General features: G+C 50.1%; 2 protein-coding genes across 5 annotated transcripts in view; one reads left to right on the plus strand and one right to left on the minus strand.

The window, feature by feature from the left end:
- Positions 1 to 2665: 2665 nt before the first annotated feature.
- Positions 2666 to 3589, plus strand: Tmdd1 (transmembrane and death domain 1). Its single transcript, XM_041645989.1, has one exon. It carries the CDS (start codon positions 2666 to 2668, stop codon positions 3587 to 3589), a length of 924 nt encoding a protein of 307 aa, XP_041501923.1.
- Positions 3590 to 4026: 437 nt separating this feature from the next.
- The window catches only part of Scn8a (sodium voltage-gated channel alpha subunit 8), a 180490-nt gene continuing 162615 nt past the window's right edge, over positions 4027 to 21901 (minus strand). For all 4 annotated transcript variants that reach the window (XM_041646022.1, XM_041646021.1, XM_041646024.1 and 1 more), the window contains 6 exons: positions 19983 to 20267; positions 18171 to 18224; positions 17606 to 17743; positions 16665 to 16769; positions 14901 to 15171; positions 4027 to 10069 (listed from right to left, as the gene is read on the minus strand). In XM_041646022.1, the coding sequence (XP_041501956.1) occupies positions 8922 to 10069; positions 14901 to 15171; positions 16665 to 16769; positions 17606 to 17743; positions 18171 to 18224; positions 19983 to 20267 (2001 nt within the window). In that variant the 3' untranslated portion in view covers positions 4027 to 8921. The remainder of the gene's footprint in view (positions 10070 to 14900; positions 15172 to 16664; positions 16770 to 17605; positions 17744 to 18170; positions 18225 to 19982; positions 20268 to 21901) is intronic.

Below are 21901 nucleotides of genomic sequence, written 5' to 3' on the forward strand. Positions count from 1 at the left end.
TGCTGCCAAAAGATCCTTGGTAGGAACATGGGATAAGGGAGTTCTCTCAGGTCTGGGGGTAGGGTGGGGGGTAGAGGGGCAGGGAAGTGAAGTTGGGAACCCAGCTGTACCTTCAAGCAGCAGCACCTCTAGGGGGTTCATGGACCAATCCCCAGGGTCCCTACACTTCCTTTGCTGGGCTCTTTCTGTTTCCAGCTTTGGAAGCTTTGCACAAGAATCAGCCCCAGGCTGCAGCCCTACCTCGTGAGCATGGGGCAGGATGGCAGGGTGGGTCCAGCCCTAGTGATGTTGGGGGCATACCAAAGAATCCAGGGATGGAGTGCGGGGGTGGGGACAGCATGCCCTGCAGGGGTGGCACATAGACTGCCCACTCCCTCTGCTACTATTGGGTCGGGATCCTGTCCTTCAGCTGTAACCATTTCTACCTCACTTTGCTGTGTGTTGTACATGGACATATTTATCTCCTGTCTGATAATGCTCTGCAGTTGTGGTCTGTCTACCTCAGAAGAGACTGTATTTTAAAAGAAAAAAAATTACACAGTATTAAAGTATGACATGTGGTATTCGGAGGATTTCTTGGGGGTAGTGGGATGCGGGGAGCGTTGGCTGATCAGGTTGTTTCTGTCCCTTCAGCAGGAACAGAACTTTGCTGTTCACCCCATGCCCGTGGCTGTCATTTGCTGACCGGAGGTCACATCCAGCGCCTTCCATCTGGCTCTGGATGCTGATGTAAGGAGCAATGATGTGTGGGTGTGTTTGTTGAATGAATGCATGAACAAAATGGGGTGTGAAGAGGAAGGGGGCCCTCGAGCATGACAACAGCCCTGCTTGAGCAAGTGAGAGTCATGCTTGTCTTCCGTAGGGGAGAAGGCAAGGTGTGGAGACACCCGAAGCTCGGAGCTTCAGACCACATGAGCCTATGTCCATTTCCTCACTGTCTTTCAGTCCTGACGATCTTCAACAGCTCGTGATACACCGAGAGATGGAGAAATTAGGGACACTGTGGAGCTATGGAGAGCTTGGGGCCCACTACTATCTCAGGTCTTCGACTGCCACAAGCCAAGGGGAATAGCATACTGGGTTCCCTTTTAGGGCTCACTACAGGCTCACAGGAGGCAAAGCCAGGAGCAACCTCTGGAGAGACCAATTGGGTATTTCCAGGATTCAGAGTCCTTGGAGGTCCAGATATGACCTCCTGCAATTTATCATGTACCTATTGTATGACAAAATTGTGGGGATGCTGACTAAAACAACCGCCCCAAACTGCCAAGGACACCCCCGAGAACCCATGGTAGGACAGTCCTCCAAACAGACCATATAAATTTATAAAGGCTGGGGTGGATCGTAAGGGTCTCCTCACAGCTGGCACAACTGTTTGACCTTGATGCAATCACTGGGGACTTCTATTGAGTAGCCCCTGGTATTTCTAGAAGAGTATGCCAATGAAGAACACAGGGCTTCTCTCAAGAATGCCCAAGAGGAACCAGGCAGTGGTGGTGTATGCGGATCTCTGTAAGTTCAAGACCAGCCTGGTCTACAAAGTTCTAGGGCTACACAGAGAAACCCTATCTTGAAAAAAAAATGCCCAAGAGGGCTGGGGAGATGGCTCCGTTGGCAGGGTGCTGCCATGCAGGTGTGGAGACCAAGTCTGGAGCCCCCAGCACCCATGTAGCACTGGATTGCTATGGCAGCTCCCCTGTAATTACAGCCTTCGGAAGGCAAAAGTAGGGGTTCCCTCAGAGACGCTGACTCGGTGAATAAGGCAGAGAATGGTGGAGCCTATCTGACTCAGGCCTATACAGTATACACACAGGTGCCCCACATCACACACACCACACAAGTACCCACGAGTGGCAAGTCAGGAACCTTCACAGGTGGGAGGGGTAAAGGTCAGTAAAATATGGAGGCTGGAGAGAGTATTGTTGACATCGTTCATGTTTGTTACAAGAGCATTAAATGGGGGCAGCAGTTGGGAGACCTGAGGTGGGAGCAGTCAGGCAGGCCCCTAAGCTACCCTGAAGTAGCCTCTGCATGTGGGTGAATAGGGGACTGGTTCACAAGAATTCCCGTTGAGTCAACAGACCTCTGCTGAACACTTGGTCTTCTGGATGAGGCAGTGCAAAGGTGTAGCTGCAGTGCTGGGCAAGATGGTGGGTGCGGGATTCTTAGAGGGACTATGATGTGTGTGAGCGGTGTGTGTGGCTTCCTGAAGGCATGGTATAGCAGGGTTCATCATGGAGGCCAGACTGGAGGTTATATTCAAGCCATCTTGGGAAAACATGTGTTAGGTAAGTGGGGGTCCAGTGTGATGGGATGGAAGAACTGGGGGTTTGCCCTATTCTGGGAAGATGAGGGTTTAGACTAGCAGACGCGAGAGCATGCTGAGAGAATCTGGGCCTTGAATGAAGAGCAGCATCCAGAGCTTCTGATAGAAGTCGAAGGACAGTAAATGAATGAGAAGATGGGAAGTGGGAGGTGGGTTTAGATTAGGCGTTTGAATATAAGGCCCGGACTGCCACCCAATCCCTGCCTTCAGCGGGGGCTGCTGAGGACCCCTTCCCCTAGACCCTGGGCATTCAGATCTGTGCGCACCCCGCCCCCACCCCCGCGTGGTAGTTCCTTTCTAGCAGCAGTGTTCCATGTTCCACGAATGTCCCTCGCCACAATGCCTGGCCTTACGGCATTCGGAGCCCTTCCCTCAGGCCCTGCCATGGCGTGGGCGCTGATTCTGGCGCTCTGCAACCGGGCGCTGGCCCCCGTGGGCGCGCTGGACGCCATGGGCCCTCACGCAGCAGTCCGCCTGTCGGAGCTGCTGACCCCGGAGGAGTGCGGCCACTTCCGATCACTACTCGAGGCGCCCGAGCCCGACGTGGACGCCGAGTTGGCCCGGCTATCTGAGGACTGGCTGGCACGGCCCGAGCCGTCCACACCCTCTCCCGGAGCGCAGGGTATCGTGGGGCAACGGCGGCGGGCGGCAGCCACGCAGCCGTCGGAGGGACAGGAGGGCGTGCCAACCGGGGCCAGGGAGGTGTCCGACGGTTGCCGCGAGGCGCTGGCGTCCTGGTTGGCCGCCGAAGCCCCGGTCCTGTCGTGGGACCGCGTGGCCCGGGCGCTACGGCGCAGCGGCCGCCCGGATGTGGCGCGGGAGCTGGCCAAGAACCTCCACCAGCAGGCGACGTTGCAGCTGCGCAGGTCAGGCGCGAACTACGTGCAGCCGCCCCTGGCCCCCGTCCCGGCCCCGGCCCCGGCCCCGGCCCCGCGCGCCCGCCGCTCCGAGGTCCCCGCGCCCTCCTGGGACGATTTAGAGCTGATCGTGGAGCGCCTGCCGCAGCCCCCGTACACGCGAAGCCCAGCAGCCTGGATCGGGCCGCTGGTGCTCGGCCTCCTCGTCGGCTTCGTGGGAGCGCTGGGCACCGGGACGCTGATCACCGTGCTCACGCTGTGGATCACAGGCGGCGACGGTGATCCCGCCCCGCGCGCTTCCTCCGGGCCCAGGCGGTCCCCAGCTCCATGCCGCTGGGAAGCAGAGCCGCTCCTGCCCCGAACCTGGGCGCCGCAGGGACCGTCCCCCCACGGCCCGCTGCTGTGAACAGCGAGCAGCGCGCCCCACGACGCCCCACCACTATAAAGTTTCTAAAGGCGGTAGAGGGCGCAGTCTGTGACTGGTTGGATGGAAATGGTTGGCGCCGCCGGGCCCAGGCATCCCCAGGGGTCCCCAGCGTTGGCCAGCGTCCGCCAGACGAGCCACGCGCTTTTGGATACACTCTTGTATCCATTCTACGCCAGGAAGCTGCTCACCATTCATTCCGTAAGGGGAGCAGCCGCACTCTTGACTGCGGAGCTGCCTGGAGCGTGCAGCACTCAATCCTTTGGGCAAGGCCTCCTGAGGACACAGTGGGAACAACCCTGGCACTTTCCCACCCACCACCAAGGGATGAGCCGAGATTGGAGAATCTGTAGCCAGGCAGGCCCAGGGGAAGGGGCTTGGGGCAAAAGCCATGACAGAAGGACAGGCCAGTCCAAGAGGAGAGTTGAAAATAAGATTGACGTAACCCTTTATTGCAAATTCTAAAGTAAAAAGATGTACAGTACAAAGTAAAATTGAAAATTCAGACTATAAACTTCCCACCCACTTACATCCTCAGTTCTCAAGCTTTTCTGCCATTTCCGCATAAACAGAACAAGGAAAGAGTCGAGGGGGGTACGGCGGGAGATACAGCAAGGGAAAGAAAGAAGAATCACAAACCCCAGAAGCAAGTGCAAGGAAAGACATTTCTCGACCTGCTGTCCTGGTGATGAGAAGCGGGGGAGTGGAGCGGTGCAGTTTAAAATGGCTCTCAGAATAGCAGCGTTTATGGGACTAGTTCATCTTCCTCAAGTCCAAATATGCTTTGCCCTTCCCTGGCGCCTTGGTCTCTGTAGCTCAGAACGCTTTACAAAACATCTAGTTAAAGCCTCACAACACCCCTGTGAGGTAGGTCAGTATTATTACCCCCATTTTACAGATGGGGAAACTGAGGCACAGAGAGGTTAAGTGACTTGCCCAAGGCCACACAGCGAGCCAGTGGTCAAGTTAGGGATGGAACACAGTTCTGTCCCTCTTCTGGAACCACTGGACCACGCTCCCCTTTACCTATGTACATTCTTCACACGCACACGCGCGCACACACACACATACACACACACACACCACATGTGCACACCTGCCCACTTCGCCCCACTTAGCCTCTATATACAGCAAACAGCAGTGGGGGCAGGGGCAGGGGCGCCTCAGGAGTGTTTTAATGGAGGAAGCCTTGAGAGGCGGATCCAAGCAGCACTAGCCTGGTGCAAGCCTTGGCCTCACACCCAGATTCCTCTTCTCCCGAAGCCCCCCTCCCCGACTGACTGGTGGCAGCTGATTCTCTAGGGGGTGGGGAGTACCTGAAAAATGAACGAAGCTTTTTGCAAAACTTTGGGCAACATCTGAGAAAAGAAAGAGGCATCGTTACATAAGATGCCCAGGACTCAAGTCACCAAGTCCTTACCCTCCATAGAGGGACAAAGATGGGGATTGACCTACCAGCCATCTCTCTCCACTCAGCGTCTAGAGTGGACTAGAATGGGCACTTCAAGATCCTCCTGAGTGTTCCTAGACCAGGAGACACGGCCTGGAGAGGGATGTCCCCGAGAGGGTCAGCCCAGTCTGCTGGTCTGATTGTGGGAGCGGATGGAGGCCGGCCCAGCACTAGCTCTTGGAGTAGGAGCCCCTGGGCAGCGTGCTTGCACTAGCTTTGGGGGTGGGGCTAGTTTTTCCTTAAATCATCTCCGTGAACAAGGCAGAAGTAAGGCCAGTCCAGCTGGGTTGACTGAGGTCATCTCTGGGGTCTGCTGGGTGATACAGCCGAGGGAGGGTTCAGCCTAAGGAATGCCACATGCAGTCGGCAGCAGGGACCTGGGGATCACCTGGCTTTTCTGCAGTCTCTACTTAGCCGGCATCGGGAGGTGCTGGCTTTCCTTTCTCCAAATGCTCCAGGGTCCCCAGTTCCCAGAACCTTCTAGAACTCAAAAATGGGCAAGTTGAACAGCAGCCGTGGAGACAGGCTCCCCTTGTGTGGTGAGAAGGATCACTTTTATTGTTTCCTTTTGACTTTTTAAAATCATGTCTCATTTAGCTCGGCATTGGCCTCCATGGGTTCACTAACAACACTGTATTGGTCTCTGACAGGTGACACGGGCTGTGAAAGAAGCCGTCTGGGCACTGTAGCTCCAGGGGCCCTGCTCGGGAGCTTGTTTCTCTCTGGCCACAGCTTCAGATGCCCAAGTGGCTCGCGTCCAGAGGGTGAGAGCAGGCCATGAGGAAGGTTCCCTGCTCTCAGCCTCTGCTGAGTCCCACAGGAAGTTAAGGAAGAGGGGGAGTGTTTTCACACAGCCAGCAGTCATGGTGGCTGCTGCTCACGGGCTTTGGCTCTGCATTTAAATGAACAGCATCACATGACTTTTTGCTTTTTGTCCTTTTTTATTTTTAAAGGAGATTGTGGAATATAAATACTGCACCAAGGACCCGGCTACAAAAAATAAATATTTATATTATATTTATATATCTATATATATATGTGCAGTGGTACTGGCTGCTGCTGCTGCTCTTTGATTGATGGGCTTCGTGGATATTTGGCAAAGCGTTGCCACTTGCTCACTCTGTGAGGACACGAAACAAAAAAAGAGACCAACCAAAAACTGCCATAGCCATTCTTTAGGTTCAATGCCTGTTGACTGCGGTGAGAACTGCTGGTGATGGTGGCCTACGGAACAGAAGTGTGGAGCAGGGTGGACAGAGAGCCAGGGAGGGAGGAGGGGAGGAGGGGGAGAGGCAGCAGGTGAGGGCTAATCAGTGGGTGGGGGTGGCTTCTTCCCTGAAGCTCTTGCTAGCTCTCTGAGGGGTCAGAAGCAGGAGAGGACGGTCAGATCTAGGCTCTAGCAGCTTATCGACAGTACTAGCATGGCGCTTGGTGTTCCTAGCAGGATCAAATAGCTATTGCCCATCTCAAGATCTAAGAACAATGATTAAGTTTAGCCAAATCTTGCATAGAAGTGGTTAGAATTTATTGCACATTGGAACAAAAATATATTTTTGTTGTTTTGGAAAAGACCATTAGCAATAAAAAATTTTTTGTCTGTCTGTCTGGTTGGGGTGTACATTGGCTGACAGCATCTAGTTCTAAGAAGAAAGAAAGTATAAAAAATAAAAATAAACATGACAATGGCATAAGCCAGAAGCCATTTCCTATTTAATAAGTTAGTAATTTGTATTTACAAAAGGCATGCCAATAAAATAAAATTATATATTACAGTATTTATAATTCTCTTAAAAAGAATAACCACACACGTCAGCTTCTGTTTTGTGCTGTGTACGACGTCACCTGTACGTGGCTCTCTACATCTGCCCTAGTGGCAGCGGCATGGATACACTGCCAGGCTGCTCTCAGCACGCTCAGGACAGCTGGACAGTGTCTACCGGTCCAACGAGAGAAAGCTCTGCTCACTGACTGCCTGTGGTTTGTTCTATGGAAACTAGTCGAGTGGACTGAGATTACATCCAAAGTGCTTCTACTGCAAGGCAGATTGGTCTAGAGTGTCTAGTGTGGACTGCTTACTTCCCTATACCCTATACTCAGGAAGGATGGCGTTCACTTGGTTCGGAGAGACTTTCTGACGCTCAAGTGTGGCATCCTGGCTTTGGACCCCTGTGGTCAGGTGAGATGCCCCTGGACTAACAGCTGCTTTCCGCAAAGCAGGAGATGGGATGGAAGATGTAGTGCTTCCTCAGAAGCCATCTCCCGACAACAGTGGGCAGGCCACTAAGCAGACAGCAAGGTGGACAGAAAGGAAATGCCAGGGAAGCTGCAACACCCAAAAGAATTACTACGGAGTCCCTTTCTCACAAAAGCCAGCGCAGTAACAAGACTAAGTGGGCTGGGCCCAGAGCTGGCTCCATCTCTACCTCAGGTCCTGCTAGTGACCATTATTCTGAAGCTCATAGCCATACCCCAAGCAACGCTGCTGCCTTTACCCAGCCCTTGACAGCTGGGAAGGGAAGTCCCACTGGCTGAAGGAATGTGATGGAGGCAGGAAGAACCAGCAGATGGGAGCATGTGGTAATCCCTCTGCAGGTCTAGAGTTCCTGAACCCCTTCCCACATCTACCTGAGCCTGAGAAAAGCCATAATGTAGACAGACATGACACCGAATGACGTGAGCACCCCATGATCCCCCAAAGGCCTCCTAGAGATAACATGCTACTATGAATAGCACTTTTACCTCTCCCCAAGTGTCATTTCCCCAGGATGAAGGCTAAACAATCATTATAATATTGCGAGATACAAATGAACTCTTTTTCTATTTTTTTTTTTTTTTTTTTTTTTTTTTTTTTTTTTTTAGCCCTAGGATTTGGTTTTACAGTGACATTAATAGTACAAGCCATTCAGGGCCAGAGTCTCCCCATGTTCTGGACAGAGCAGCATTAGATAGTTTACCTTGCAAAATATGCAACAATGGCTGTATGTTGAGATGTCTGTTAAACATGTATACACAACGGATCCATCTGCTTGTTGGGTTGGATTGGTTCTGGTGGTGGTGGTCAATTGGTTAGTTATGTTTCCCTACCCAGAGGTATGAAAGACTTCTAAGAACTCAGAAAGACTTGCAGCCGGTATGGAACTCTTACCATTCCCCCAAATACAGTGAACAGTGCAGGGCTGGGTCCCGTCCAAAGGCCGACCCAATGCAGGGGTGTGTATGGATCTCATGCATGACTTCTGATCACGGCATGCCATCATGCAAATCATTTCTACGCATTGAACGAGCACAATGTTTGGAATTGGCCTGAGCAAGTCCTCCTCAGCCTGAAAAACCCTGATTGTTTCCCCCACCCATCTCCAAACCACGTGACGCCCATGTGGAGAAGATGCTGTTTATGTCAAAGAAATAGACAATTAGTGACATTGGCTGAATGTGTGTGTGTGTGTGTGTTTCTTTTTGCTGCTTAGCTTAACTAATGTAAGAATGCAAAATTTGTTTGCATGAACAAACAAACTTTTAAAATGATGCTTTCTGCTTCTGAGAATCAACAAATGAAAAAATAAAATCCATTTGGCTGCACGGCAATCTGCTGGTCCCGGCAGCCGCCTCTGTTTTGTATCCTGTTAGTGTAGTCCTAAGTTGCATTGACTGAGTGTGGAACATGCAGTAACCACCTGTCCAAGCAATAGAAAATCTTGAGTCCAGGGAGCAGGGTCCTTTGCCCTCAGCAGGTCACTGCTCAAGATGCAACCGTGTCCCACGTAAGCAGACTGTTTGGTCTAGGTCTTCGGGCACAGCGTCTCCACAGCTGCTCTGTCCGTCACTGGCCTGGGTGAGGCAGGGTAAGCTCCCTTCCCGTTACCCCTAACACTTGGACTCTCTGACCTCCTTTTGCCTCTTGGCTCTTTCCCTTCTTCCTTCCTCTGCCCGTTGCTGCTTCTCCTTGTCAGGTTTTGTTACGCTGTCATAAGAGGGGAGCGAGGCCGTGGACGGGGTGCTTTCCTTTTTCTCCCGGTGTGTGCCTCCATTCTCCAGCTTACTAGAGGTAATCTTTCTGCAGATGAAGCCCCGCCTAGCCAAATGTCCCCTGTAGGCACGCTGCAGGACCACCGCGGACACCTCTTCCTGCTTGCGCCGCAGAGTGGTTGTGATAGGCTCATAGGACACTTTGGAAGGATTGGATGCCACAAACCGCTCCTCCATCTGCTGCCGCAGGATGTCCAGCTCCCCGCTGTCTCCCAGGACTCTCTTGGTGAAGGCGAAAAGGATGTCCAAGCAGTGGATGCGATCCCCGCTTACCATGGGCAGGTCCATGGCGATGAGCTCGATGGTGTTGGGCTTGGGCACTCGGAGAGGATGCTCCAGGGCATCTGCAAAGTCTGCCAGTTTACAGTACTCGATGAACTGGGTGGCGTCAGGATCAAACTTCTCCCAGATCTCATAGAAAGTCTCAAAGTCATCCTCACTCAGCGGATCGGCACTCTCTTCTGTGGCCACACTGAAGTTCTCCAAGATGATGGCAATGTACATGTTCACCACGATCAGGAAGGAGATGATGATGTAGCTGACAAAGAAGAAGATGCCCACTGAGGGGTTCCCGCAGTCCCCTTTGAAGCCACTTCCTGGGTGTTCCTTGTCTAGGCTGCAGTCAGGGGGGCGGTTTAGGATTGGCAGCAGCAGGCCGTCCCAACCGGCCGAGGTTGTGATCTGAAATAGGCAGATCATGCTGTTGCCAAATGTCTCGAAGTTGAACATGTCATCGATGCCAGCCTCGTGTTTCACATATGCGAAATTGGACATCCCAAAGATGGAGAAAATGAACATAACGAGGAAGAGCAGAAGGCCAATGTTGAACAGGGCAGGCAATGACATCATTAAGGCAAAGAGCAGGGTACGAATCCCTTTGGCACCTTTGATCAGACGCAAGATGCGCCCAATGCGGGCCAATCGGATGACTCGGAACAGGGTTGGGGAAACAAAGTATTTCTCAATGATATCAGCCAGGAACATTCCTAAAGGAGGAACAGAGGACATGATTACTGTGGTCAGAGTCACCCTTCCCTCCTCTTACCTGGTATTAGAAGCGCAGAAGTTCAAAGGGCACGTACATGAGTGCCTTTTACTCGAGCTGAACCCTCATAGTAAGATAATTGCACACTCTAAACACACAGAAAAGCAGAGAATGTGCGCGCAGTTAGAAAATTTAACAGCAGCCAGCACTTAACCCTGGAGCACCTAGACGCCTCAATGGCTCTGGAGTTTTAACAATTTTACTATGTGTGAGTTCATAAATAACAAAGTGTCCTCTATGTTTAGGAAAGGATACAGGACTATCTTTCAATTTATATATTCCAGATGTTAATTTTGTTGTCTGTAAGACTGGTTCTTCAGATAAAAGTGCCTTCATTCTCCCTCCTCGCGAGTAACAAAGTGGGCCTTTGTTTTCCTATGGGAGGGTCCACACAGCTTTTCACATGCTCTCCACAGGGCCACCAGGTTCTAAACTACAAACAGGGAACGACAGACTTCCCTTTGATTTTCATGTCCTGATTATTCTGCCAATGTTACACATCTTCAGTATATCTTATTCTTGGTTGGTTTCTCATCCCCCATCTCACAAGCAAGCTAGCCTCAGAGATTAAGGGGCCATCCAGACTGGCCTTTTACTTGGTGCTCTGAGATTCTGAGCTGAAAGATGTAAACAGAAACCCGTTTCCAAGCAGGGAACCTGCCAGCAGGAGTTGACTGCATGCCTGTGTGGACCTGCCTCAAGCAGATCACATTTTCAAACTGAAGAGCAACAGGAGGAGGAGGTGGAAGGGCCAGCAGCGAGAGCTGGAGGAAGCGGGGCTGCTCGCTATAGGCACTCTCTGTGCTCAGGAGACAAGATGAGCTTCTAACCAGCTTCTAACCAGTGAAGTGTCTCTCAGCCGTGAGATCTTTAAGTATTGTGACCAGCCGAAGAAAGCTCAAGAAACTCTCATTTGAAGGTTTTAAGCCAGGAAAAAGAGACTGAAGATGTGGTGCAGTAGTTAAGAGCCCTTGTTGTTCATGCAGAAGATACAGGTTCGATTTCCAGCACCCATATGGTGGCTTACAACCATCTATAAGTTTAGTTCCAGGATATCCAATATCATCTTCTGGCCTCCAGGGTTTTGCATGCATGTGGTGCACACCCATACATACACACAAAATACCCATCGCAAAATAATAAAATAAAAATTGGGGCTGAGGCCGGGCGGTGGTGGTGCACGCCTTCAATCCCAGCACTCGGGAGACAGAGGCAGGCGGATCTCTGTAAGTTCGAGACCAGCCTGGTCTACAAGAGCTAGTTCCAGGACAGGCTCCAAAACCACAGAGAAACCCTGTCTCGAAAAACCAAAAAAAAAAAAAGAAAAAAAAATTGGGGCTGAGAGAGATGGCTCAGGGGTTAAGAGTACCCACTGCTCTTCCAGAAGGCCACCGTCCAATTCCCAGCACCCAGCCTCCAGGGATACTAGTTAAACATGGTGCACGTGTATACATGCAGACAAAACACATAAAGTAAAAAAAAAAAAAAAAAAAAGAAAAAGAAAATAAAAAGCCAGAAAGAATCTCGCCTTGCAGGAAGGGAAAGAAGGTGAGCCTGGATGGGGCAGGCACGCTCCTTCTCAGAGGCTGTGACGCTAGGATTGATCTGGTGCTGGCTCTGTGGCCTCAGACTCCTCCTTCCCTCCTTTTTGCTCCTCAGTTATGTAAGAGAAACAGGTAAGGCTACAATGTATGTACTTACAGGGCAGGCAGCTTTCAGAGAGCCACCACACCTGAGCAAAGGCTTGAGGGTGAGTATCCGTCCCCAGCGAACCATGAGAAGGGCGCTCAGGGTACTTCACAGGTCAATTTACTTAAAAAAATATTTTTAGTATTTTTATTGTTTTTGAGTGTATGTGTATGTGCATGCCATGACACTTATGTGAAGGTCAGAGGACTCTCCTTCTACCAAGTGGTCCTGGGGAGGAAGCTCGGGTCACCAGGTTTGGCAGTCAGTACCCTCACCCACGTAGCCATCTCTCTGGCTTTCCTTTTACTTTAAGAAGAGAATTTCCATGCTTTTCCTTCCTGAAAAAAATTAGCAGTTGATAAAACTTCCATATCAAAAGCCCCACTATTTCACTGTTTTAGAGGGCGACACAGTACGGGGCAGGACTGTCTGGACTTTCTAGCTCATTTAGTGACGTTTCATGTCCAGTTGGCAAGGGTCACATTGTCAGGGAAGCTAGGAACATGGACTTAGGCTGAGGCTGGCCTTTCCTAATATGTGAGTGCTCGCTCACCAGCCACATGTCTCGGGAACCTCATGGCTCACAGCATGTCCCATCAAGATGTGAGCTACCTTTATTACTCGTGCAGGGCACTGCAGTCTAAGTGGACAGTATGGGGCTGCAGAGAGGCTCAGCGTTTACGTGAGCTTGCTGCTCTTGCAGAGAACCTGGATTTGGTACCTAAAACCAACAAGGTGTTTCACAACCACTTGTAATTCCAGTTCCAGGGGATCCAGCACCCTCTTCTGACCTCCACAAGCACCAGGCACACATGTGGTGCACAAATACATATGCAGGCAAAACATTCATAAACATAAGTAAGTCTTTTTTGTTTGTTTAGGACAGGGTCTCATTATATATCCCTGGCTGTCCTGGAACTTGCAGGTAGACCTGACCTTGAAATGACAGAGATCTGCCTGCTTCTGCCTCCAGAGTACCAGGTTAATGGGTGTGCACCACCACACCCTGACATAAGTAAGTCTTAAAAAAAGAAACGAAAAAGTGGACAGTTTGGGAACCAGACCCACCAGAGGTTTCTGTCAGAAGGTGAACGTACACAGTGACTGTAAATGGGAAGTCTTTGTGCTCTGTCACCACCAATACTTTAGCTGAGGGATTCTTTTCTTGGGGAAAATGTCCTAAGACTCAGTGTTTAACAAAGTTATAGGGGAGCATGGGCTAGGAGGAGGCACTGCCTTGTCTGCTGCTGAGAAGAGGCCATCATCTGCCTTGTCTGCTCCGGGGCTGCCTCCCACAGTTCTGAGGATTCTTACCTGGAACCAAGGCATGGACACAGCACTTGGGGTGCCTTTTAAGAAGGCAGTATGCCCTGACGACAGCCAGTAGGCTCGGCCTTCTCTCTTCACCCACCAGAACTTCAACCCTGCTCTGTTTTGAGGTTGAAGGAAACATGAACTTTGGGACCAGCTTGAGTGCTGCTTCTGCTGCCTCCCAGAGAGCGAGCCAGACAGCCTGGTTCTGGTGAGGCTGTGAGGTCCCAGGGAGACAACCTGGGGACTTTCCAGCTACACTTGCCTACAGTGTCGTCTCAGTAGCTGGCACTGCTGGCTACAGCAGTGCTTCTGTGACCACTGCCCCCAGAATGTGCTTAGGACATTCAATTAGCCATCTCTAGCCACGCTTTTATCACCTCATACTTCACTATTGCCGTGTGTGTGTGTGTGTGTGTGTGTGTGTGTGTGTAGGCCAGAGGTCAATCTTGGGTATCATCAGTTTTTTTCTACCTTGTTTATTTTTCTTTTTTTATTTTTATTGAGCTCTACATTTTTCTCTGCTCCCCTCCCTGCCTTTTCCCTCCCCCCTTCAACCCTCCCCCAAGGTCCCCATACTCTCAATTTACTCAGAAGATCTTGTCTTTTTCTACTTCCCATGTAGATTAGATCTATGTAAGTCTCTCTTAGTGTCCTCATTGTTGTCTAAGTTCTCTGGGATTGTGGTTTGTAGGCTGTTTTTTTTGCTTTATGTTTGAAAACCACCTATGAGTGAGTACATGTGATAACTGTCTTTCTGTGTCTGGGTTACCTCACTCAAAATAATATTTTCTAGCTCCATCCATTTTCCTGCGAAATTCAAGATGTCATTTTTTTCTGCTTTGTAGTATTCCATTGTGTAAATGTACCACATTTTCCTTATCTATTCTTCGGTCGAGGGGCATTTATCTACCTTGTTTTTTGAGATAGGGTTGCTTACAACCCACCAAGTGGATGACACTGGCCAGCCAGTGAGTCCAGAGAATTTGCCTATCCCTCTCTCCCCAGTGAACGGATTGTAAGTATGTATGTACACCATCCCCAGAACCTGGGTTCTGGGGATCAAAATCAGGTCCTCATGCTTGTCCAGTGGACTGGCTAGTTTTATGTCAACTTGACACAAACTAGAGTCATCAGAAAGGAGGAAGCCTCAACTGAGAATACAACCTGAAGCTACAGGATGAGGCTGTAGACAAGCCTGTAGGGCATTTTCTTAACTAGGGATTGATGGGTGAGGGCCCAGCCCATTGTAGGTGGGGCCATTGCTGGGCTGGTGGTCCTGGGTTCTATAAGAAAGGAGTCTGAGCAAGCCAAGAGAAGCCACCCAATAAGCAGCTCCCCTCCATGGTCTTTGCATCAGCCCCTGCCTTAGGTTCCTGCCCTGCTTGAGTTCCTGCCCTCACTACTTTTGAAGGTGAACTGTTGTATGGAACCATGAGTCCCCAGGTTACTTTTGGTCACGGTGTTTATCACAGCAGCAGAAACCCTAATGAAGACATACAGCAAAACATTTTACCAGCTAAGCCATCTTCCCAGGCCACTGCTACATTTAAAACACAAGTTTCTTTTGCCTTTCTTGGTAGAATTTGAATCTCTTGAAAACAAAGCAAGTTTATCTCCTGCCTCAGGGCTGGGAGCCTCAGTGAAACACACTCCCCACGTCGCCTGGCAGGCAGGTCTGTGAGAAGGCTGAGGACACACAGGCAGGGCAGGCTGCCCACCCTGACTCTCCGCTCTCAGGAATCTCACCCTCGCAGCCGGGGTCCACTCACCCACAATGGAGAGGATGACCACTACGAAGTCAAAGATGTTCCAGCCGATGGTGAAGTAGTAGTGCCTCAAGGCAAACATTTTGAGCACACACTCACAGGTGAAGAAGATGACGAAGACCAGATTGATCCAGTAGAGAATGTTCTCCATCTGCTTGCTCTGAGTGTCTGTCTCCACCATCATCGTCACCATGTTAAGGCAGATGAGCATCATGATCACGATGTCAAAGGCTTGTTGAGTGACAAAATCAAAGACAATCCCTTGGATTTTGTTCTGCAAAGGAAAGATGGGAAAGCGTTCACGGAAGCCTTTAGAGCCATAGAGCCGCTGCCCTGCTCATTATGTGCTCCTGGTCGCCTTCTCAGTGGTGTCCCTAATATCTGCCAGGAGTGCTGATAGAGCCTGCAGTGTGGCCCTGGATCCCTGCAGCTGCTGACGGGTGCTGGAACCAAACCTGGGTCCTCTGCAGGAGCAGTACATGTTCTTAGCTGAGCCACCTCTCCAGGTGCCATGGTTTTTATATTTTAATGTGGTAGAAAAGCTTGGCTTCCAAATTCAGGGAGTGGAGTGGAGCTTGGGAAACAGCCTCTCTTGTTCTCTGCATTTTCATTTCTGGCTGATTGGACTGAAGAACACCCAGGAGACGAGTAAGGCATACCTCTAGATGTACACGAGGGTTAGTTAAGGGATCAGGAACTCCTGTATGGGCAGCACCAGCCCATTGGCTGGAGTCCAGATGGCATCAAGAGGAGCCAGCTCCTACTATATCCTTTCTCTGCTTCCTGGTTATGGGATGTAAACTGCCTGCCGTCACACCCTTCCTGCCATGATGTTTAAGGGTACAGCAGCCGAGAACATTATTATTTGAAAGATAATCTTACTATGTAGCTCAGGCTGGCCTCTAGCTTTGTGACATTCTTGACTTGGTGCCACCATGCCTGGGTACCAGATACTATCCTGCACAGGTAGGGGAGGGGTTGTTTTCATTCAGTTCCCTTTGCTCATTTTGGTAGTGTGCTCTCTCACAGGCGGACTCTCAGCACAGGTCAGGCACTAACCGCATCACTCCTAGTCCCAGTCAGTGATGTCTCTCTGAGCTGTGGATGGGGCCCCTAAGCAGTGGGTCAGCAGGCACCACCAGGCAGTCAGTCACTTCTCTCTCCCTCCTCCACAGTGACCCTAGTGTGTTCCTCCCAACCAGAGGTGCAGTATGCAGTTAGCCTGCCTGTTGTGGAATATTAGTTTAAGCTGTGTTACATTTGTTTATGCTGTGAAACATTTGTTTAATGATGCAAAGATGTATTGCATTCTTTTATGTTGCATTTGTTCAAGTCTGTGAAGTTGTGTTACTTTGCCTGTCTAATATACCTGGTTTGTCTAATAAAAACTTGAAAGGTCAATAGGCAAGAGCGAGAAATAGGCAGGGCTATAAGGCAGAGAGAATAAACAGGAGGAGAAATCTAAGGAAGAGAGCAAGGAACGAGAAAAGGAGGAGAGGAGGATGCCAGGGGCCAGCCACTCCGCCACATGGCCAGCCATGGAGTAAGGAGGAAAGGAAGAGATAAGCATAAAGAAAGGTAAAAGTCAAGAGACAAAATGTAGTTAAAGAGAAATGGGATAATTTAAGTTAGAAAAGCTGGCTAGAAAGAAGCCAAGCTAAGGCCAGGCATTCATAAGTAAGAATAAGTATCCAAGTGTTTATTTGGGAGCTGGGTGGTGGGTCCCCAAGGAGTAAGAAACTAGCTCCACCTGCCCAGTGCACCTACCAAGGGGCGGGGGATGGGCTTCTGAGGCTTCTTGGAGCCCAGCTTCTTCATGGCGTTGTAGTACTTCTTCTGCTCCTCCGTCATGAAGATGTCCTGGCCTCCAAAGTAAAGGATGGAGAAAGAGGACAATTACAACTGCTCTGCTGTACCGGCTAACAACAGAGAGCCTCTCCCTCCGAGGTCAGCGTGGTGGTCTGGGATCTGCCAGGCCACACAGTGAGACAGGACTGTCTGACCACAGGCTCTCAGGCAGGAAGTGAAGAGCAAAAGACCAGAAGACAGTCACAACCAGGGGAAAAAATGTAGTTTTTTGGGGTTTTTTTTTTTTGTTTGTTTGTTTTAAGAGAGAGTTCCACTATCTAATCCTGGATGGCCTAGAACTATGAAGAGAGACCTACTAGTCTACTTTTGCCATCACTGTGCCCAGAATTCCCCTCCCAAATATTTTAAAGAAAGATTTTTGAATGCCACAAATGGCAAACTCACTTTTTATGAAATTCAAAATTTGTAATTTGTAGGTTTTTTTTTTTTTGACTCACTGGACAAATAAACTGAACTTATAAACAAGAGAAAGTCTGTTATCCAGTTTGCTTTGGAAGAACTATTACCCCCGTGAGACAAGCGAGGAAATGAACCCTCTGAGGATGGCTTTGAAATTCCACTATGCTACGGATGCCAGGGATCACTGAGGAGTTCTGTTTCTCTGCTTGGCAATCTCTGCTGCTTCTCCCCTCCCTCTGGGAAAGCCCCAACAGGAGTGGCCTCAGGAATGTGAGACTGCAGGAAATGTTTGGTAAAGCACACACTGACAAGGTCAGTCCCAAGCAAAAGGGGTTGTTGGCTGGGGCTGCTGTCTGGACACGGGGGCCAGCCCTATCATGACAATTTGAGTTTTAGAGACAAGGCCAGAGTGACCACTGCGATGTGGGGAGGACACCTATCTTTTTCTTCTGTTGGTTGAAGTTATCGATGATGACACCGATGAACAGGTTGAGAGTGAAGAAGGAGCCGAAGATGATGAAGATGACGAAGTAGATGTACATGTAGATGTTGTCCTCATACTTAGGCTGCTCGTCCGGCTGTCGGAGGGCAGGAAAGAGACATTAAGTCAGTTCCTGGCTTGGGGTCATGGGCAGGGCTCACCCCAACATGCCAAAGCTACCAGCCCTCTCCCTTCGCGTGGCTGACAAGCATGTGGTGAAGGCCTCAGGTTCTCTGCACTCCCCTGGTCCACACCTGTCCTTCAAGGGCACTGCCACTTTGGGGATAAGGAACAGGGAAGAAGGGGGGAAGGAGGGCTGTCTTCTACGCTTTCACTAGGGGGCAGGACTGAACATAGTCACTGCCACCAAGGTCAAGGGTGTAACCAGGCAGAGTCAGCAGGACAAACAGTGGTGTCCAGAAGGGGGGTCCTTCACTCTTCTGCCCCCTCTGCCCTTGAGGGATCTACCGTAGAGTTGCTTTCTATCATTTAAGCCAGTCACATTTTACCACGTGTGTTCTTACCTTTCGGGAATCTACAGCTGCGTACATGATGTCCATCCAGCCTTTGAAGGTTGCCTGGGAAACAGAGTCAGTCATTAGACTATGCCAGTTAGGGAGTGGTTGGGAGTCAAGGCAGGGTCCTAGAGGCCAGGCTTAGGTTCGGCAAGAATACAGAATAGGTTAGGTGAGTATAGCATTATGAACATAGGAGTCACTTTATCAAAAAAGACTCCAAAGAGTCTCTGACAGTGGCTGAAATCACCAAAGCCTGGCGAAGGAACAGACAGTAACGGCTGCACTAACTCTTGCCTGTAGGGTCTGAGCGCATAGCCCACGGTGGCAACAGGGAGACTGTGTGTGAACTTCGCAGTCCACTGGGCATTTGGACGTCCACCAAGAAGCCACTCTAACAAAGGGTTCCTAAGCACTCACAGCTGCATCAAACAGACAACCCCGTAGGCGTGGGACTCATCCTTACTAACATGCCACGCAGCCTGGGAATGGCTTCCCCCATGCAGTCTTCTCAGTCCTCATTCAGCCTGCTGGAGCTGGCACAATTGGCTCAACAGTCTCCAGCTCTGCTATGCTCACCGGGTTCCAGGCTTTGCCCACTTCCCTCCCTCGCTGGATGACCAGGCACATGTGGAGAACCAGCACTTGAGCTAGCTGGAGGCAGCACACTGGTTCTCTGGGGCTGCTCAGATTCCAGTCATGAGCTCAACCCATTTCTTCTTTTAATTCATTAGCTAATTATTTTGTGGTGCTGTGGGATTGAACCTATGTTAGGCAAGGGCTCTATCTACCCTTCCATTAAGCCCCAAGGAGCCCCAACTTCTTAAACTGTGACAGGACAACAAAGGTACCATCATGGAACAGGAGTGTGTGTGTGTGTCCATTAGCTGCCCCTCTACTGCACCTAACTGCTCACCATGGTTAGGTTAGGCTGGGAGCTTCCTCTGCACCCTTACAATTAATACTCACAACAACTGAATGATGTAGGCATGGTAATAACAGGAACAAAACCACAAAATAACAACACCTTAGTTAACTGTGTGCTAGGCATTGTGCTGAGAGGTTTTTATTTAAAGCACAAATTCTCTTAACAACCAGGCAAGGTATTATCATCTACCTTCATCAAAGTGTCAGAGAATCGGGCACTCTGTCTCAAGTTACATATCCAATAAACGTTAGTGTGTCTGCTTCATACCAGCCTGAGGTCTCAGCCAACAAATGCTCCAAGCATAGGTGAGGGGACAAGAAGGCTAGAGCTGGTAGAACAAGCTTAGGCAAAAGCAGCTTGGCATCTAAAATGAGCCTCTTCCCTGACACACCCAGCCCCACATCTGGGGCTGAGCTGCAGGGGTGGCGGCAGGCGGTCTTCCCTTAGCACAAGGGGCTCCTACTCTATCAAACAGGCCTTTGGATCAATCTTCTCCCACTTCAACTGCACACTGCCTGGTGGAAGGAAGATGGTCCCTCTAGTACAGTGGTTCTCAACCTTCCTAAAGCTGTGACTCTTAAACACAGTCCTTGTATTGTGGTGACCCCCAACACAAGTGTAACTTTACTTCTGGTGTGAACTGTAGTGTAAATGACATCTGATTTGCAACACAAGGGGTCACGACCCACAGGCTGAGAACTTCACTAGCACCTTTTCTCCACTGCAGCAATTCTATTTGCTGCTGAGCAGATTCTTCTAAGTGACAGGGGAGTGACCTGTTCTCAAGACGCCCCCTCCCCCCTCCCGGGGGGAGGAGAGTGATCCTGACTCTGCGCAGGGCTCTCTGTGGGCAGCCTGCCTGCCCTGGTCCTCCGACCGGCAGTAACACTCACCACCTGAAGGAGGGCCAGGTACCCAGCCCCCACGTTGTCAAAGTTGATCTTCACGTTCTTCCACCTGATCTCTGTGTTGTTGCCCTCCATGAGCTTCTCACAGTCCGTTTTATTGTTGACAATCTCAATTTCAAAGCGGATTTCTGAGGTCTCGTTGAAGCAGTAGTGGTATTTTCCCGCGAACAGGTTGACTCCCATGATGCTGAAAATCAGCCAGAAGATGAGACACACCAGCAGCACATTCATGATGGAGGGGATGGCGCCCACCAAGGCATTCACCACCACCTGCATTGGAAGGGGGCTGCTGAGTGCGGGCACCAAGTGAAGAGGAACATTGTTTTGGTTTCCAGGAGGGGAATGATATTTCTGTGGCTTTTCTGCCATGAAAGCACCATGTTGTCTTTGCATAACTGGACAGGTCCACAAGCAGGACCCCAAATATGTAAGTCTCTGTACTATATTTGGGTGAATTTTAGTAAGTCGTGTTAATTTCAGTTTATACAAATTCCCCTGCCCAAGTTGACTCTAATGTTTTCCTAAGCACCAACCTAAGGACCAGAAAAACAATTTCTTAGTCCGGTCTCATTTTCAACTGACAAAACATGCCCGCCCAGGGAACTCTGAGCAATTACAATCTCACTAGAAGCTTTTCAACACACACTCCCCCTCTGAAAACCAAGGCACGATTGTTCAGAATCAGCTGCCCTCTGGGTTAGCACAGTACAGAAAGTCTTACACCTATGCAAGGCAGTTATCTCTTTTCAGGCAAGAGCTGAGCATGCACATTTTGCAGGCTCAAGGAAGAAAGAAAAAGCTATATTCCCTCTACCAAACGGTTTAAGATAAAATCGGAGCAGATGTGAGTCTCACTGAAGGTTCTTTGTGGTTCTGCCTTCTGATATGTTGACTTCTCCTGCCTCTGCTTGGTCCAGGCCTCAACTCTATTCTTCAGTTTTAGAAATCAAAATGGCTTAAAGCTTTCTGGAGGGTTTGGGTTAGATCACTGCTCTTGGAACTAAAGACTGGTGTACTGTTTAAAAAAAAAAATTAGTAAATAAAGCCCAGGAATCAAATTAAAAAACAAAAAACAAACAAAGAGCCTTTAGGAGCGGAAGTTTCCCGAGTTTTGTGTTGGGGGCAGCCGGCAGGACCTCCCCTCCCCGCAGTTTAACCAGTGCTCAGAGCTTACACAGCAACACTGGAGCACGGAAAGGCTGTCCCGACAGCTTCCTGTTTCTACTTCCTATTGTACTCACTGGAAGACATGGCCAGGAAGACACCTGTTCTGCCCTCTACTGAAAACAGCTGTATTTTCTCTTCCGTTTAGATCGCCCATTTTGTCACTCTCCAATTCATATGTGAAGATCTTTAGACTGAGAGGCAGTTGCTTCTTAATTCTTAGACCAAGAAACCTCTTGTAGACCAGATGGTCAGCTCTACAGACACCTATTCCTTCAAGCAAGGGCACCCAGGATTTCTGAACTCTGGAGATTCTCCATGTTCTTTTGTGCATTTACCAAAGGTGTGGTTAGATTTGACCTTTACCTCCTTACTCTACAGTGTTCACCCTTTGGTGGGAGCACCACAAAGCAATGAAGTGTGGAAGAGAACAGGCAAAGGGGACAACCCACGAATGGAACAGTGGCTTCTCCAACAGTAAGAGCAGACTGCAGGAAGCTTTGCAAACTCGTGTGGTGGCCTGTCACGACAGAGCTCGGGGACACCATGGTGTGGGGCAGGGCAGCACCCAGGGGTGCAGACCTGGAGGTAAGTCAGCCTGTTGCCTGCTCTGTGATTCTTCCCACGGTAAGGGTGCTGCTGAGCTCATCAAACTCAGTCTATCCTGGCCTACGAGGTGTCCACATGTTCCAGGAAGTTATGGATGCAAGATACTGACAGCAGGGGGAGCTAGCTAACCT

This window comes from Microtus oregoni, unplaced genomic scaffold, assembly GCF_018167655.1.
Source record: "Microtus oregoni isolate MIOR12 unplaced genomic scaffold, Mior012 000118F_ref0000498, whole genome shotgun sequence".
NCBI lineage: Eukaryota > Metazoa > Chordata > Mammalia > Rodentia > Cricetidae > Microtus > Microtus oregoni.

Bases quoted from the DNA above. Each gene is read 5' to 3' on its own strand.
- Tmdd1 (XM_041645989.1), top strand. From the start codon at position 2,666: ATGCCTGGCCTTACGGCATTCGGAGCCCTTCCCTCAGGCCCTGCCATG.